The 17,499-nt window shown below is 36.0% G+C and overlaps 2 protein-coding genes across 4 annotated transcripts; one reads left to right on the top strand and one right to left on the bottom strand.

Moving 5' to 3' along the window:
- On the top strand, positions 1,347 to 7,375 carry LOC18610059 (inactive leucine-rich repeat receptor-like serine/threonine-protein kinase At1g60630). 2 transcript variants are annotated; one of them, XM_007045511.2, is made up of 3 exons: positions 1,347 to 1,535; positions 1,684 to 4,071; positions 6,401 to 7,375. In XM_007045511.2, exons 2-3 carry the CDS (start codon positions 2,721 to 2,723, stop codon positions 7,057 to 7,059), a joined length of 2,010 nt encoding a protein of 669 aa, XP_007045573.2. In that variant the 5' UTR covers positions 1,347 to 1,535; positions 1,684 to 2,720; the 3' UTR covers positions 7,060 to 7,375. The 2 variants fall into 2 exon arrangements, with proteins under 2 accessions (XP_007045573.2, XP_017971888.1); XM_018116399.1 differs by having other exon boundaries at positions 1,423 to 1,535; positions 1,640 to 4,071.
- Positions 7,572 to 17,006, bottom strand: LOC18610058. 2 transcript variants are annotated; one of them, XM_007045505.2, is made up of 9 exons: positions 16,722 to 17,004; positions 16,058 to 16,609; positions 15,685 to 15,784; positions 14,844 to 14,900; positions 12,188 to 12,305; positions 10,600 to 10,682; positions 9,930 to 9,991; positions 9,688 to 9,805; positions 7,572 to 8,081 (listed from the first exon to the last, which is right to left on the bottom strand). In XM_007045505.2, exons 2-9 carry the CDS (start codon positions 16,375 to 16,377, stop codon positions 8,025 to 8,027), a joined length of 915 nt encoding a protein of 304 aa, XP_007045567.1. In that variant the 5' UTR covers positions 16,378 to 16,609; positions 16,722 to 17,004; the 3' UTR covers positions 7,572 to 8,024. The 2 variants fall into 2 exon arrangements, with proteins under 2 accessions (XP_007045567.1, XP_017971743.1); XM_018116254.1 differs by lacking the exons at positions 7,572 to 8,081; positions 9,688 to 9,805; positions 9,930 to 9,991 and adding an exon at positions 9,998 to 10,395 and having other exon boundaries at positions 16,058 to 17,006.

The raw sequence follows: 17,499 nt of genomic DNA, 5'->3' as shown, positions 1-17,499 counted from the left end.
TATATAAAAACTCGATTATGATATCTTTTTTCAAATAAATAATTTACTTGTTTTAAATTTAATTAAAGAATAATGAGTTAGTGATTCAAGAATTTAACAATCAATTGGAAAGGATTCCTGAACTTGTTGGAGTAAGGCTCTAACTGGTTATGGCAAAAGAAAATTTGGGAACTTCGGAGGCAAAGCCCTAATAAAACTATGGGGTAGCCGCCCATGAATAATCCAAGTCTTGATAAAGAAATGTTAAATGAAGTTCACGACAATCGGCCATCAGCTGTCGTTCCTAGGGAAGAAGTTAACCTGTTTTTAAACGGTGGAGAGTGTTGGCGCGTATAACAGTGTGTGGGTTTCCTTTACCTACCCTCCAACGACTACTTTGTAAAGACCAACCATAAAACAGAACCATTTCATAAAAAAGAACTAGATAAAGAAAACTAAACATCAAGTCTATGTCTATTGTCTTGATATTGCTTTTCACTATTTATTTATGTAAACTTTTTTTAAATAAAAAAATAAAAAAGGGTCGAGATTATTTTTCTCTTTTCAAAATTTTAATCCGATGTTAATAAACTTCACAAAATCTTCTTACTCGCTCGGTCTGAGATTGAAACATTTTATTTATTTCATTTGAAACGTTTGACGTGATATTATGAAATAGATATTAAATTTATAAAATTATTTCGTCACTTAATAAGTATGTTTTTAAATTAAAAATATAAAAATATGATATAAATACATTACAAATTTACTTTATATTTAATGTTGGTATTGTTAATAAAATGTTATTAATAAATTATTGAACACAATGTCTAATAATAAATGTTATTGAATTTAATACTTTCTTTAAATTAATTAAAATGTAAGATACAGATAGCCCACCACCAAAAAAAAAACCATTGTTTCTTGTTTCTTCTTAACTAACTCTTGCTTGGTGATATCTTTTCTAGCATTACCTACTTTCTATTTTACATTTAATATTTAATTAAATTCATTAAACTCAAAGGACAAGACATGAAGAAAGAAATGAATACACCCCCCGTTCCCGTGTCCGTATTAAATACGTAGCATTGTTATTTCCTTGACAAAATCAACCAAAATTTTGCCTTTAGGCTTGAACCTGGACGAAGCAAAGGGAAAGCTCCAGCCAGGCTACACCTAGATTTCCGGCGAGGTAATCGGGATTGTTCGTGTGTCCCCAAAACGACCGTGGTGTCCTCAAAAACTAATGCAATCTGCGAATCTTGACTTGGAATCAACGTGACAGCTGGCCAAGCACATCCCCCGTTAACGTGAACTCAACCACAACTGAAAAAAGAGCAATGCCCTTTTTGCCACGTGTATCCATTTTAATAATTACACGTGTGAGGGAAGTTACTCATCAACGCTCACTCCTCTGCCCTCCCTTTCCCCTTTCGAGTGGAAATGAAAAAGAAAAAAAAAATATTTTTGCTTGCCTTTGCTTTCAATTCCTTCACCCATTTCCTGAGGCCGCTCAGAAACACAGTCTCTCTCTTGAATTATTACATTCAATACAGGTAGATCTATTCTCTACCATTGAACTCTGGGTTTTAATAGTTGTTTTTTTTTTCTTATTAGTCAGCTCCAAAATTTTTTTTTTTTAAATTTTCCTTTTGATCAGACAAGTAAGCTTTTGATGATCTCTGGCATTGTGTGGTGTTTCAGTTGCTCCAATCATTTCTTTGAAGATTTTTCAAGTTCTGGGTCTTTGCTGGTTAGCAGAGTGGTGCAGCTAAGGAGTAAGTGAGTGAGTGAGAGAGAGAAAGCTTCAGAATTTGAGGTTCAAAAAACAGGCCTTTGATTGATTGCATGTATCATTCAACTAACAAAAGAGTTGGAGAGCAGTATTGGATCCCATGACTCTCATGTTTCGACACTGCTAAACGACGTTTGAGGAGCCCAAGAAGAAGCAGGAAAAAATAAAAAAGAAAGAAAGTTTTAGGAAGATGATGGGTTTTTTTTTTTTTTGTAATTTGTTTATTTTTTTAGTTCCTACAGTTTCAGGAATATAGAAATCATAGAAAGGAGAAAAGGAAGTTGCTAGTAATATATTCTTTTTTTCTGGTCTGCAAGTTCTGAATGAGTTCACGTGAAGGTTACGCTGCGTTGTCCGTGAGTTTTTGCAAGTAACAAGGTCGAGAAAAGATGCCTCAGCATTGGGTGTATTTGAGAAAGACTGCTTCACCAATGCAATGCAGCTCCTCCTCCTCCTCCACCATAAATGCCATGGCTCCTCTCAGGGTTTTCAAAGCCACTTCAGTGAGTAGTAAATAAGCTTCCCCATTGCTGCTTGTTTCATGTTTTGGACGCTGTCTCTTTTGCTGATCAGTCAAAAAAGAGGGCGTACTTGCCTTTGTTGAAAATGACTCAAATTGGCGCGTTTCTTCTTTTACTCAATAACTCGAATGCTTTGGTTTTACAATATCTTGTGCGTGGAAAGAATGGCAGATCTGAAGACTTGGAGTTTGGGCAGTGATTTGAGTACAAGAGAATAAAAAAAAGGGAGGCCAGCTTGCTGGAAACGGGGATTTTGGTATTGTTTTTGGAAGGTTGAAACATCAAATGTCTCTGCGTATGGAACCAATTCAATGCCATTCAAATCAAAGGGGTTGCCTTTAAGGATGATGATTTGAAAGATCCCATTTTTTTCTCTCTACCTAAAAAGAAGAAAGAGATTAATTTTTGAAGATCGCAGGCTCAAAATGGAACCCCTTGTTTCAAGGTACTACCTTCTTTTCTTCTTCATCTTCTGCTCTCTCCTTTCTCTTGTTCCTCTTGTCAGATCAGGGGATGCAGAGGCGCTTTTAACCCTGAAATCATCCATCGATCCTTTCAACTCATTGCCTTGGCAAGGAACCGATGTGTGTGCATGGACAGGAATCAAGGAATGCATGAATGGGAGAGTAACAAAACTTGTACTAGAGTACCTAAACTTGACGGGCAGTTTAGATGAAGAAAGCTTGAATCAGTTGGATCAACTTCGGGTTTTAAGTTTCAAAGGAAACTCACTTTCAGGTCAAATACCTGACCTTTCTGGCCTAGTCAATCTGAAATCACTATTCCTCAACGACAACAACTTCACCGGCGAATTCCCAGAATCAGTTTCAGGTTTACATCGCTTGAAAATCATAGTTTTTTCAGGAAATCAAATCTCTGGCCACATTCCAGCTTCTTTACTCAAACTCAAACGCTTGTACACTCTTTACTTACAAGACAATAACTTGAAGGGCACAATCCCACCTTTCAACCAAACAAGTCTCAGATTCTTCAATGTGTCTAATAACAAACTTTATGGCCAAATTCCTGTGACCCCAGCTCTGGTTCAGTTCAATATGTCTTCATATTCAGGTAATATTGATCTTTGTGGAGAACAGATTCAAAACCCATGTCAAACAATCAATTTCGGGCCAGCAACGAGTCCTGCTTATCCCAAGGTTCCAAGTTCAAAATCTTCATCCAAAAAGCGTACCAGGTTGATCAAGATTGTAGTAGGAAGTGTAGGTGGATTCTTGCTGCTACTCATTTGTGTGTTTTTGGTGTGTTTTGTTAGCAAAAGGAAACATGAAAAGGACCAGTCAAAGGAGATTAAAAGCAAAGGGGTTGTCAATCTAGAAGGGGTGGAGACAGGGGAGGCGGTGGGAGGAGGAGGCGGCGGAGGAGGAGGAAGCGGTGGCATGGGAGGTAATACTAGTGGAAAACAAGGAGGGTTTTGGGAGAGTGAGGGTCTAGGGAGTTTGGTGTTCTTGGGAGCAGGTGATCAGCAGATGAGTTATAGCTTGGAAGATTTGTTGAAAGCATCAGCTGAGACACTGGGGAGAGGTACGATGGGAAGTACCTACAAAGCTGTTATGGAATCAGGCTTCATCGTGACCGTCAAAAGGTTGAAAGATGCTAGTTATCCAAGATTAGAGGAGTTCAAGAGACACATGGACTTGCTTGGTAGGCTCAGGCATCCCAACTTGGTCCCACTCAGAGCCTATTTCCAAGCCAAGGAGGAACGCTTACTCGTCTACGATTACTTCCCCAACGGAAGCCTCTTTTCTCTCATTCACGGTATGTCGGTGACTCACCCAATCCCCATTCCAATTATCTCCGTCTTTTATGTGTTTTTAGGTTAAACAGGCATTGTTTACCTCATGCTTTCCTTAATCAGTTTTAGGTCAAAAAATGATCTAACCCTAAACCCCCATCCCCTCAAGTGAATGAAAGAAAGTAGCACTTAAGTAATGAGAAATGACTTAGATTTGATTTGGGTCTGTGTTGTTTTTAGAGTCTTTAAAGCCTAAAAGGTTAAAGTTAATTTCTTTCCTTTGAAGCTTTGACTTAAGAGCAGCAACTGGAAGTCAAGACAGTTAAAAAAGTGTGAGTTTAGGACATAATTTGTAATGATAAAACAGTTTGCTTACACTTAATTAACCATAATTATGACTACTGTCTCCTTAATCTCATATAGCAGAAAAAAAAAAAAAACTAATGAAAGCAACCTAGTGGTGAGTATATGGTTTCCATGGACCAAGGCTGGGGCCATCAGGTGTAAGCTTTTAGTTAGATGTCACGGGGATGAGGAAGACATCATAATTTGTGTGACCTTCAATGAGGGAGCAAACCCTTCTTGCCCTTTTTTCCCTCCTTTTTTCATGGTTAAGATGAGAAGAAAAGGTCGGGATTTCAAGTTTATTTAAAACCTGTTTTGATCATGTTGATCTTGTATAATTTCTTTGTTTTCTCTACAAAAAGTTGTCGTATTAGGGGATAAAGGTCGTATGCATCTACTTGGATGAGGCAAGAAGTAGGGCCCCTTGAGGGGGAGATCTCAACCCATCAAAAGTGTGGATAGATTCTATTGAATATTTGAGGACCCACTTCCAACAAAAGTAGACGAACAAAATTTCCATGGCTGTCTTGATCTGAAAAAACGTGGTAAACTGAAGTTCAAACCCCTCCTTCCCTCCCCTCTCATTACAACATTGGTAGTACAATTCTACAGGTGGATGCTCCTCTGGAAATGGTCCTTGTAGCTTCGGTGTGTTTCCATGAAACCAAGCACCCCATGTTTTTTCTTTTATGATTCCCCAAGGCCAACCAAGCCCCCACCTTTGGCTTGGGTTGGGATTGTACCTTCCTCCCTGCCTTGCCTCTTGTTATTGTTTCCATTATCATTCTAGGTTTATTTTCTTTTTCTCAAAGAAAATCTTAATTAATTTATAAAAAATGGTAAACCACAAGAAAAGTAGTGGACATTATTTACTCTTAGTGTTCATTAAGTATTAACCTTAACCTTAATGCATTATGATTCATTTTCCCCTTTTCTTTTTGGTTTCAAACCAAATCATTATTGCTTTAAACCCACAGAAAAATGCCTGGAGAGTGGTCTTAAAAAAGTTGGTCCACCTTCTGTTCTTTGTTTCCTCTCATATCTCTATCAATCATACTGGTAAAGATTTAGGTAAATAAGGACAATTCATGGTTGGGTTTCCATTTTCTTATGATAAAATAATAATAGTAAGCTGAGTCTCGAGAATGGCGCAAAGCTTTATATGACAACTCATTGTGACTTGTTAGTCTGACCCGGGCATGTTATTATTGTCAGTTGCCCCCACCCACTGAAGTCCCCAATATAGATTTTACTAGTAATCTTTCATGTATACAAAATTAACATAAAACAATTATTATTATTTTTTTTTGCTTTAGTGGCTGTCATAATTTTGTTGGTACATTTGGCTGTCACATTATTGCTTTAGCATAAGAGGATTTGGTTTGAACTTTGTCATTATCGTGACCTTCTATTCCTTTCCCTTCACTCAACTAGGAGGTTAGAATAATTAAAAAAGTATGGGGTTTTGCTGTGCCTTTGATGATATTTAATTAAATGCCAAGCAAACCTTAATTAAATCTTCTTTTCCTTTTAACTTTTAATAGAAACGCTAATGCCTTGTGTTTCAGAAACTTGTTATTAAAAATTTGAACTAAAAAAAATAATAAAAATCAACATGTGATAAATTTATTGGAATATAAAGTATGAGTTAAAAGATGATTTCTTCAGCTTTTGGTCCTATAACTTTGTTATTGATTGAATTGCTTGCTTGCTTTAAGATATGTTGCCCGCATAGAAATTTCCATACTTGTTAGGGTCTGGTAAGCCTCATTCTCATACTGCATGCTAAGAGGTATATGTCAAAATAATTATTAGAAATCTAATGCAAAAATGCATCAATTTGCAGTGTATGTACCATCTTATTAATGGAATAAGTTTCTCAAATTATCTTATTCTTCTTTGGTTAAGGCTAGGAGAGTGGAAGTTGGCGGCAATTCTGATTGCTAATACCCTCTACACTACACCCTTTTAATGTTTCATGAGTTAACTATTTGGATTACCTTGTAGGAACAAGAACATCTGGTGGTGGAAAGCCTCTTCATTGGACATCATGTCTCAAAATAGCTGAGGACTTGGCTACCGGACTGCTTTATATACACCAAAATCCAGGCTTAACTCATGGGAATTTGAAATCCTCTAATGTGTTATTAGGTCCTGACTTTGAGTCCTGCCTCACAGATTATGGCCTCACCTTATTTCGAGATCCAGACTCAGTAGAAGAACCTAGTGGTGCTACATTTTTTTACCGGGCACCTGAATGCAGGGACGTCCGAAAATCATCCACCCAACCAGCTGATGTTTACAGCTTTGGTGTTCTTCTCCTGGAGCTCCTAACAGGAAAAACTCCCTTCCAGGACCTTGTTCAGGAGCACGGTTCGGACATTCCTAGGTGGGTACGATCAGTCCGTGAAGAAGAGACTGAGTCTGGGGATGAGCCTACCTCGGGTAACGAGGCATCTGAGGGGAAGCTTCAGGCTCTTTTAAACATTGCAATGGCTTGCGTCGCACTTGCGCCGGAAAACCGCCCTGCAATGAGGGAAGTTTTAAAGATGATTAGAGACGTTAGGTCAGAGGCTCAAGTATCATCTAACAGTAGTGACCATTCACCAGGAAGATGGTCGGACACTGTCCAGAGCCTGCCTAGAGATGAACATCTAAGCATATAAGCCTGTGATAGATTTTGGCAGGCATTTAATTTTCAAGTGTTCTTAATTCTTTGCCATTGAAACTCTCATTCTTCCACTAGCTATTGTAGAGTTTGTCTTGTAAAGGTTTTCCCAATTTTTCATTTTGGCAGTTGTAGAAGGTTGAGCTACTTTGACAGTGGGAATGGTTTGGTTTAATGGATTTAGTTCCATTTGAATGCGCTGAACTAAGTCCACTTTGGTTTTGCTGCAGTGTAATCTCCAATCTTCATAATCAGAATTAAGAAGAAATATCATATAGACTCAGGCTCAGGCTTTGGATCTCTCCTTCCTTCAATATTTGCGTATAACCTCTGCATCTATCTCTCTCCGCAGCTTAGCCTATAGGAAAACATTTTCCTTACCGTATATCTCACTCCAAATATCATAAACCTTGGAGTTAAATTCCCAAACCAACTTGATTTTGGTTTTTTTTATATAAGTCAGGTTGGAGAAGGTAATAAATTACAAAAATGATTGAAGGGAAGGGGGAGTTGAGAGGAAGTGGAATTGACCTTATCAAGCATTCGAATTGGTCTAATACTGAAACAAGAAGATTAACAAACTGCAAGCAGTTATAAATCAAGCACCAAATATCCACTCCAAGGTGTAGCAAGTTATAAATTATACACATGAAACTTCAATGCAAAATTCAGCTCAATCAGTTAGACAATTCTTCTTTTTCTGCCTGGAGCCAGGAGATGATAACCAGTCTGCATTCTTATTATCTGGTGCTTGGTTTTTGATATCTGGAGGGTAAACATTTTAGGTTCCAAAAATGGGGATCTCTACAAATTTTTCCATTGAGGCACCCAACGTGTGAAGAGTATTTGTGTACAGAAGAGGAAGAACAGCATCCTACCACCTTCTTATGCATTTACAGTAGAAATTTTTTTTTGTAATTACACAGAGCAGATATACCCAACCTCAATCTCAACAATTCCCTATCAGCACCTTGGCTCCTGCTTGAGATGGACCCCGCTTGACAAAGCATAAATCATCGACTGGACACAGAAGACAAACAAGGTATCACAAGTGTAAACGAGTATGCATCATACGTAAATTATAATTTCTCATGGCAATTTAGTGGGATTAATGAGTGACCATTGCTCACTCGCTCAAACATTTGCGTATACCTATTGCCTTGTGGGGCAACTAGTTTCCGGCCATTATATCTACATTAGCTGACAGTATGAGTAACGGTATGGAGGGTTGACCTTGAGGTTTACAATTCAACCCCTTCCTCAGCACCTCTATCTTTGTCCAAATGTACCAGAAGCAACAGAAGATTACAATAAAGTTGAGTATTCGCCTTATGTGACCTAAACCACACACTAAGAACGGCTAGATGCAAGGTTGCAAGTCATCTACAATGTGATAAAAACATTCTGGAGTCAAACATGCAGCTTGTTGTTCCACAATGAAATTTCAAACCTAAATGCACATCGATAAAGCTGAATAGCATGAACAAAACACAAGATCTGAGAGAGGTGGATGTAATGGTATGATCACATGAAAAATGATGGGGAATGACTTAAAAAAAGTTTGCAGTGCCAACTCACATGTTAGCCAAAAATTAGAAGATATTGGAAATGCAGATGTAACATCATGAGAACATAAAAGAATAGATGAGGATCTGACCAACCGGCTATGAAACATTTAAGTATGAAGACTTTACAGAACATTGAATTTGCCAAGGAAAATGAAGGTTGCAGAACTTGCTGTACAATAATATAATAGACTGGCCAATGATTTACCAGCTAGCCATGAAACATTTTGGTAGGAAGACCATACAACAAGGGGAACAATAACGGTCATGTCAAGAAATGAAGTTTGAATGCGCCAATGGACAGCTGATGTACAAGTTGAATGCAAGAACATAGCATTGACAGACTGCACTATATTTGGTAAGACATCTATAAATCTCCAGTCAATGCCACAATGTTTGGTGAATAGGCAACTAAATGTAATTTCTTATCTGTTTGCATTTTACAATAATTTCAAATTTCAATTCATAATCTAGATTACATCCAATAGAGATAAAACTGAGGTAGAGGGGTTTTGGATGAAATCTGGGATTTGAAAGAGATTAGAAAACTTAGTTAGAGAGAGGAAGATACCTGTAAATATGAAATCATAGAAAGAATAAGACAAGGAAGAAGACAAGAAAGGAAAAGCCAGAGGATGACGGATCCTCACTAGAATGGGAGCAGGGGAATTCATATGTTCATCCGAACCAGAAAGAAAGAGTTTGGGATGTTGTATAAGGGAATGTGACTGTGAGGTACAATTTATTTTTGAAAGTTTAAAAGACTAATGTGGAATGTTTTCCACTGGAGTCTGTAAAAACCTTGTTTTACACCTAGTCCTGATTGAATTTAAACCCTTATATATGAATAATATAAAAGAATATTCAGGACAACCTGGAAAGGTTACACTCTCAACCAGCATAACATTGGCTTTGATTAAAACCTTAATTAGATAAAGTTAATGACAGATCCCATAAAGTGAACCAATTTTTTAGCTTCTTATGAAGTTTTATATTATCCCACCAATTTCTGACTATCCACTCCAGTGCATCAAATTGAAGCAATTTGAATGAAAACCTACCTGAGTTGCACTAGGCAAGACACTAGTTGCACCGGGCAAGATGCTATTTGCTAAATCCTCATCAACAGATACAGGCAATGGTGGCATCTGGCTCATTAAACCTGGCATATCTCTCATGCTGCAAAAAGTCACAGTAGAATTAATTAACCTGAACCATACACAACACTAAACCCAAGAGTAAACCAAAATGCTGGCCAGAGGGCATTAATCACCAATTCATAATATAAAGAACATCCACGTACTCATTTAGGATGGCGGTAATATTGTTCCTTGCGTGAAAAAAGAGATCAATATTATCCTGTAACTGTTCATAAAAGTTTTACTGAATAAGCTAGCCTCAGAAGACTGTCAAATGCTCTTTATAGATAATGCAAGAAAACAAGAATCATGTATGATAGGGAGCAATCAGATACAAGATTTATATGAGCACAATTAAAAGCACAAGAAAAGATTGAACCCATGAACTCCCCCTTTGAAAGACCAAGATCCACTTCACAACAATAGCCCGTGCCCAGCAATATGTATCGAACTACAGTATTGTACATTTTATTACTAGGCAAATAGGGTACATACCACTGGAAGTGCATGAGCATGTGCCACCTTAGATCAGCTTGTAAATGTTGCTAAAACATTGGGGACAATGACAATAGAACTGAAATTGCTGTTTTCCCTACTTTCATCTGTGATCCGTATTATCCAATTCTCACTCTAATGCCATCAACATTCATAAATTAAAGGAATTGTCATCACCTTACCTAACCTAAGCAGAACTAACATAACTTGTAGATTAACCATTAAAAATAGCACAAACAACAAGACTAGGTGTTCACCTCATCTAACACCTATAATATATTGTATGATTGCAGATTGACAATAAAAGAATTGCTATGAACTAGGAAATGATACACTCACCTTGTATGCCGAAAGATTGGATGTGATTTGAGTAAAAGTTTGAGCATTTTGCTTCAAACGTTGCATAGTTGTACCACTTATTCCTGAAAACACACAACAAAGAAGTAGATTTACCTCAACCAATACTTTTAATTGCAAGACGTATACAAGGAATTTGCATTATCCAAATCCAACTACTAACATTTGTAGCACAAGCAGATGTACTTTCAGATTAAAACGTTAAAAATTCACCACAAACTAAACACAGTTTCATTAAGTAAAACCTTACATAAACACGAGTGAAAAAGTAAAAAAAAAAAAGCATATAAAGTAAAAAGGAAAAAAAAAAAACACAATCACTTTGACAAATTCAAGAAGAATGGGCACACGGTGTCAAGAGCTCAACTCAGAAGAAATTTACTTAAATGAAGCAATATCTTTAAAGTATCAATGGCGTGACCTTGAGATACTTTCCCCAATTTTTCCTATTTTGAATTACTTGATATTTCAATATCATAAAGGCGTGATGTGTACAGCAAGTTGGGTTTGCTATTCACAAAATTTTATGTATATGAAGGTTCAGAGTTTGATGACTGACAGTTCAAAACTTTAGGAATCAAGGTGCCACTTTTCTCCAACCAATGGAGAATGATCCAGCCCTAAAAGAAGAAGTCTATAACTTGTTCTTATCCGATAATCAGTAAATTGAACTACATTCACATTTGTGGCTGTTATGTAGCAAAGTTTGGGACATATTATTAACACCCTCCTCAACCACCTGAATAAATGTATATAAGTAGATTGAAATTATAAAGAAAAAAGAAAGATCAGTCTTTGTTGTATATTATAAACATTGCAATTGCTGTTACATTTCAAGTGCATTCTCTTGGTATTGTAATTTATGCTGTGTTTTGAACTCTTTTGTGTTTAAAAGTCACTCTTCAAACAAGTTCTACCCTCATTGGTCCGTTACTATACCCCTTTATAAATTTAATATCCTGTAAGGAAAAAAGGATGAATATAAATGTTGACATAGTATGCAAAAGTCACTGTTCGATGCGATTAATTACTACTTTCAACCACAACTTTTTCTATCTAGATTTCTATTCATCAAATAATATTATTTGTTGAGTTTTTTCTTTTACTCAATTTGGTTAACTTTGAATTGTCTAAGAATCTTATTAATTAACATCTAGTCCCATGTTTACTGAAGGGGAAAAGTAAGTAGAACTTTTGCCCCACTGAAACTTGTGGGCACATATGCTTGTAACAGTCCCAAATCCTTTTATCATCAGCCAGCTGTTTCAGAAGTTCTACGAGCCAATCTCATAATTCAGCAACTATTTGATATTTAATATCCATCAATGCTCCATCCCTAATTCATTGTTAACTGTAACCCCTTTATACTACAACTCAAAAACCCAAAACCCTGAATTTCTTAAACCCAAATCCATTAAAAACATCATTTTGGAAGATTACCAAAAATTTGTCTTACATTACTTAAGATAATAAAAATGGGAGATGTGGACAAATACTGAAAATATGAAGTAAAAGTAACCACAACTGAAAGAAGATACCATACTTCTCAGTGGTAGCATAGAATACAAACCTTCAGAAGGCATTCTTTCATTCTGGCCCAAATGGTGCACCATGAGAGGATATACAGTCATGTTTTGTGGCAGAGCTGAAGGCATATTCATTTTTGAAGATGATTCCACCAGCTTATCCTGAAGAAGTATGATCTTTAGAATACTGGTTCTTCAATCACATTACATCCTAAAGACATTAATTGATTCAGGAAATTAAAACAGGAATCCCATTAATGGCATTCAACTTAGTAAATTAACATAGAGTGAATTTACTTAATGTCTATTTTTTTAAGTCAAAATTAGCAGTTTTGTTTGTAATATGACTTGAAACTAAGAATTGAATCAAGCAAAACTGTAATTCCTTCCAACAAAAATTATAAAAGCCTCAGAGCTAGCGCGAGAGGTGTCAGAGAATCAGTGTGCTCTCTGAATTTGTAAACAAGCTTGAAAAGAATTCATCTATGTTTATTTGTTATACTTAACATATCAGTTTGAAAACGATTTCGTAAATATAAGAGTGAAGGCTGGACAAAGCTACATTAACTCATTTAGACTCATGATGGCAGAACTGGAAATAAGCTTCGCATTTAAAGCATGTTTTGATGACTGTTTCACCTTACAAGATAGTTTAATGGTGTTCTTCATACAAAACTTTGCATTCTTATACTTGTCAATCTAAGGTCTTTGACAAAAATGCTGCAACAAGGCATGAAGTATTAATAAACATGAACAAATTCTTAATAAAGGAATATCTTATGGTAGTTTCTAGTGCAATATGAGACTCCAAACACCAGAATTGTACACCTGCCTCTGTGTGTGTGTGTGTGTCTATATATATATATATGAAAGAATAGAGACTACGGAGGGTGATATTATACAACAACCACTGAAGACAACAACTAGGGACCACTATGTCTGGACCACTTAAATATCAGGCCAATTGTCTATAATGTATAGTTCTGTTCATTAGGAAATGAGATGGTTTCTAAGAAAGTAGCGTCGCAAACTAGAACTGCATCACCGAGCAAAGTTAATATTATTAGGGCCTAGGCATCAAAATATGCACACCATTCTATGCCCAACAAATAAAACAAACTCAGGGTTCTAGCTCAGCACACTTATTTCGTTCAAACTTGAACAGAGAACCATAAACCATGACCAATTCAAACCTGAGCAGGGGAAACCTCAGCTCATTTATACACCAATTAACTATAACCATACAAGATATATCTTGTTCAGGAAGCTGATGATGTAATTCTCATTAGCTGGAATTTACAACAAGCTGAAAGCCTAAAACTACCAAAAGAGTTGGTTCTAAGGCAATAAATATCTCAGGAAGATGTGCGAAGCAGATATATCAATTATCATCTGGACATACATAACCTCACGACATTTTAAAAAGACAAAAAAAAAAAAAGCAAAATATAATGCCTAAAAACAAAAGATCTAAAATCATGGTTGTTATTTGGTTTATGCTTATTTTGCAACTTAAATGGGCCATGATTAACAACTATCAGTGTTCTTTATCAACGTGTGACTATTTTTCCACTTTGGATGTCCCAAAATATTTATCTTAAAAACCAGGAAATAGTTGTTACCAACTTCCCAAATTACCTCCTATTCTTTTTATTGTCAATTTTTATACTATGATAGCTTGAAGTGCTTGTTATATACTGAATGTATCTCCTTTGAACAGGTCAAAATTTTTAACATGAACCAAGATTGAGCAATAGAGGGTCTTTTCTTCTGTTTACTAATAAAGGGTAGCTTTTTTTCTTTCCTTTTTTTTGTACTTGATTTTTCTTAAGTTTTAGGTATCGTATTTGAAGTCTTTCTCCAATACAATATATTTTTCGTCATCCCTATGCTTCAATCCTGGACTATTACATTTTTTTTTTCAATCCTATAGAAGCACCGTTCAAACCCTAACTTGTATAAATTATTAATAAAACTTCAACCTAACAACCAAAGAACTGATCACAAGGGCAGTTCCCTGCACCCTAAACAGACTCCCTTTCTTAAAATCTACACTCCCTCATCCCCGCCTCCACCTTCCTCTCATTTTTCTATGAACAAATTTGACATATTTTAAATTTGGATTTACATAAACATATACACTTGGAAAAAGGAAAAAAAAAAACTCGCTTTCCTTTGCTAAATTCAAGCCTTAAATTTTATCTTACACCCTTATTTAAACCCCTCAGTCCCATATGCATCTTACCTTTGAAGCACTAATTTAGCCAGTAATAATGTCTTGAAAAGAATCTTCATTGTGCAGTTGCAAATCGATATTGCACCATCCAGTACCCATGTCAACATTCCATGACTAGGGAAATAATGGTCATTAAACATATGGACAATCAATGTCCATTACTAAATCCAGCATTATGACGTGTATTTATATCAAAATCCTGATTCAACTTATGTTTAAAGATCAAGACCTAAATAGCAGAGCAGATATGTATTGCAAAAACCAAAAACTTCACAGTGGGGCAAAGTGATGCTTAACGTCGATATTGATGATAAAAAGCATTTTATACAAAGTAAATCTGCAATCTCATGGAGCATATAATTGTATATGCTCATTCTCAAGAAATTTAACTAACACGTTTAAAATCATTTGGGGAGAAAAGGAAATAAGAATCAATACAAAGTTACAAAAATTCATCAACATACCTTCCTATTGTTCACCTTTTTTCCTGCAATATATTCTTCAGGTTTCCTCCGCTTTCTCTGCCAATGTTTCCAAAATACCTTTATCTCTTAAAACAGACAAATCTACAGATAATTTTAAATATGCAAATAAGGCATCTGATGAATGCAAAAGTTTAAAAGCACGTGAACCAATTGATTGAGTTTCATGTGCTACGTGCTACAGTCAATGCTAATGGTAACCTATGTTTCTTAACAAAATCTATGATACAGCCTGTCAAAACTGCAATAAAACAATGAACAGCTAGCAGCCTCTTCTAGATGGGGAGGAAGCAACAGACAATAGCACATTTTAGCTATTGTTTTAAAAGGGGGAAAAAAACCTATACATATACATACACATATACATATACATACATACATACATACATATATATATATATATATATATATATTAAATTACCAAGTCAATTGCTCAAAAAACTATTTTGGCCTACTTGGGGATTGGTTAAAACAGAATAAAGGATCAGGGGTACAAGACACTCCAATCAACATAAACTTGACATTTACCATAGTAGCATTTAAAAGAGAATTGATCTGTTATCAAGTAAATATCCAAAAGATCAGCAAATACATTAAGATAGGCAAAATTAGTATGCATTTTGGTCCAGCTTCTCTTGAGTACTTGATTATCCCGTACATGGTTCATTAATTGAACATTTTCACCAGCATATCAAAAACTAATAATTTACACACCACTTCTTAATATGCAGCCAAAGAATGAGAGAGTAAATCACATGATAAGACACTAAAAATTGGTACAAGCGATGGTAGAAATGCATCATTAAAGAAGCTAGAAGCTTACTTGCATCCACCTACACCTCAACGCAACATCACGTACAGTTTTATCAGGTAAGGTAGCCGCAATCTTTATATACTTCATAATATTTGGTTCCTCTTTATATCTACGTATATACATGTATATTGAAAATGGAAATCAGCACTGAATCTTCATTTCAAAAACAAGATATACCTAATAAGTACCTCCTTGGGAACAGTTTTATCATAAAAGGCATATGCAAAAGCTAAAAGCAATCCTAGAAACATAATTAGGGAATCTATTACTCAGTATTAACTATGATCAATTCGACTCCATTATTCTGCTTATACTGTTAAAAACCGAATAGGTCTCAAAAAGGCATTGTATAAAAGCCAGGAAGAAATTAATTAGGACATACTTTTCAAGGCCATTGTCCAATATGTGCTGTTCGTCGACAGACCATTCAACAGCCAACCCCGTATCATGCTTGAGCCCTGCAACGGAATCAAGAAGGAGAGAAGAGCCAGAAGAGGTTCCAGGTTGGATTAAGCAAGGGGAGGTGGTAATGATACCGGAATTCCCTGACAAAAACAAGGGCGGCGGTGCAAAGTAACTACTTATCGGAATCATCTCGGAACTACTGCTAATAGCAGCTGATTGGAAAGATATAGCGTTCCGATTCATCATAAAAGCTAAACTATCTTCATGATGAAACCCCGTGTTTGATTCTGTTGTCATTTTTTCCTTTCTTACGCGATTTCACTCAAAAGTTTACTTCACCCAAAAACACCAGACCAAATTCAAATGTCAAAATTAACTAACGACCACCTCATCTTACCCCTCAACTTCCTTCAAAAGAGTATCAAATTTTTTCATTTCAGCTCATCAAAACCCTCCAGTCGCATGTTGGGACAAATACCAAAAGAAAAATGCCATATCAATCTCGAAAACTCAACCCCCAAAGCGAATCCTAGACACAAAATCCCATCAGAGTGAATTCAATCGAAAAGAATCCAAGGGCGAAAAACGACAGGAAGAAGAAAAAGGAAAGGAGGGGGTTAAGAGGGAGGAGGGCAAGTTACCTTTATGTGGGCAACTTTCCGACGGAGCCCTAATTGGTTATGCCTTTTTCTCTCTCACTAAAAACTAAACCACCTTAGCCTACTGCTACTACTGCTGGTTTACTGCTACTTTTCTTTCTTACAAATTTTTAAGTGTGGGGTTCTTTGCTTTTGTTTACTCTCCATCTTTCTTCCGGAGAGACAACAGATTGCTTAGTCCTCCACCCAATGGCAAGCAGACAAGCCAAGCAATGAAGAAAAAGGAAATTGGGTTTTCTTTCTTCTTTTTTATGATAAAGTGATTTTTATTTATTATTGCAGCATAAATAATATGTATAATTGATGTCTGCAGATCTTGGAATTCAGCAACAGTGCGAATCCCCATAAGCATTTGATGCCAATTATTGTGGACTCTCCACCTTTCCTTTTTCCTCACTTTTTTATTCCTTTTATTTTCATATATATTGTCTTCTTTCTGCCGGCTTTTTTTTTTCTTTTTTCTTTTTCCCTTTTTCTTGATGATTGATGATTTTCCATGGAAAACAGCAGGCTGCCTCAATTTGCATGCACTACGTACAGTATTATAATTCATTCATGACGTGCCTTATTTAAATTAAATTCAATAAAAATTAACTCGATTTGTAATTAATTTGAAATAAAAGTATGATAAATTTTTCAAAAAAATAATCAACAGCATTCAACAAATGCATATAGAAGAACTTACAGACAATGCAATGTTTAGATAGTTCATAAACATACTATACATGCTTGAATATAAACATATTTAATTAAAAAATAT

Source organism: Theobroma cacao, chromosome 2, assembly GCF_000208745.1.
Source record: "Theobroma cacao cultivar B97-61/B2 chromosome 2, Criollo_cocoa_genome_V2, whole genome shotgun sequence".
Lineage (NCBI taxonomy): Eukaryota > Viridiplantae > Streptophyta > Magnoliopsida > Malvales > Malvaceae > Theobroma > Theobroma cacao.
This window is presented reverse-complemented; position numbering and strand designations above follow the sequence as displayed.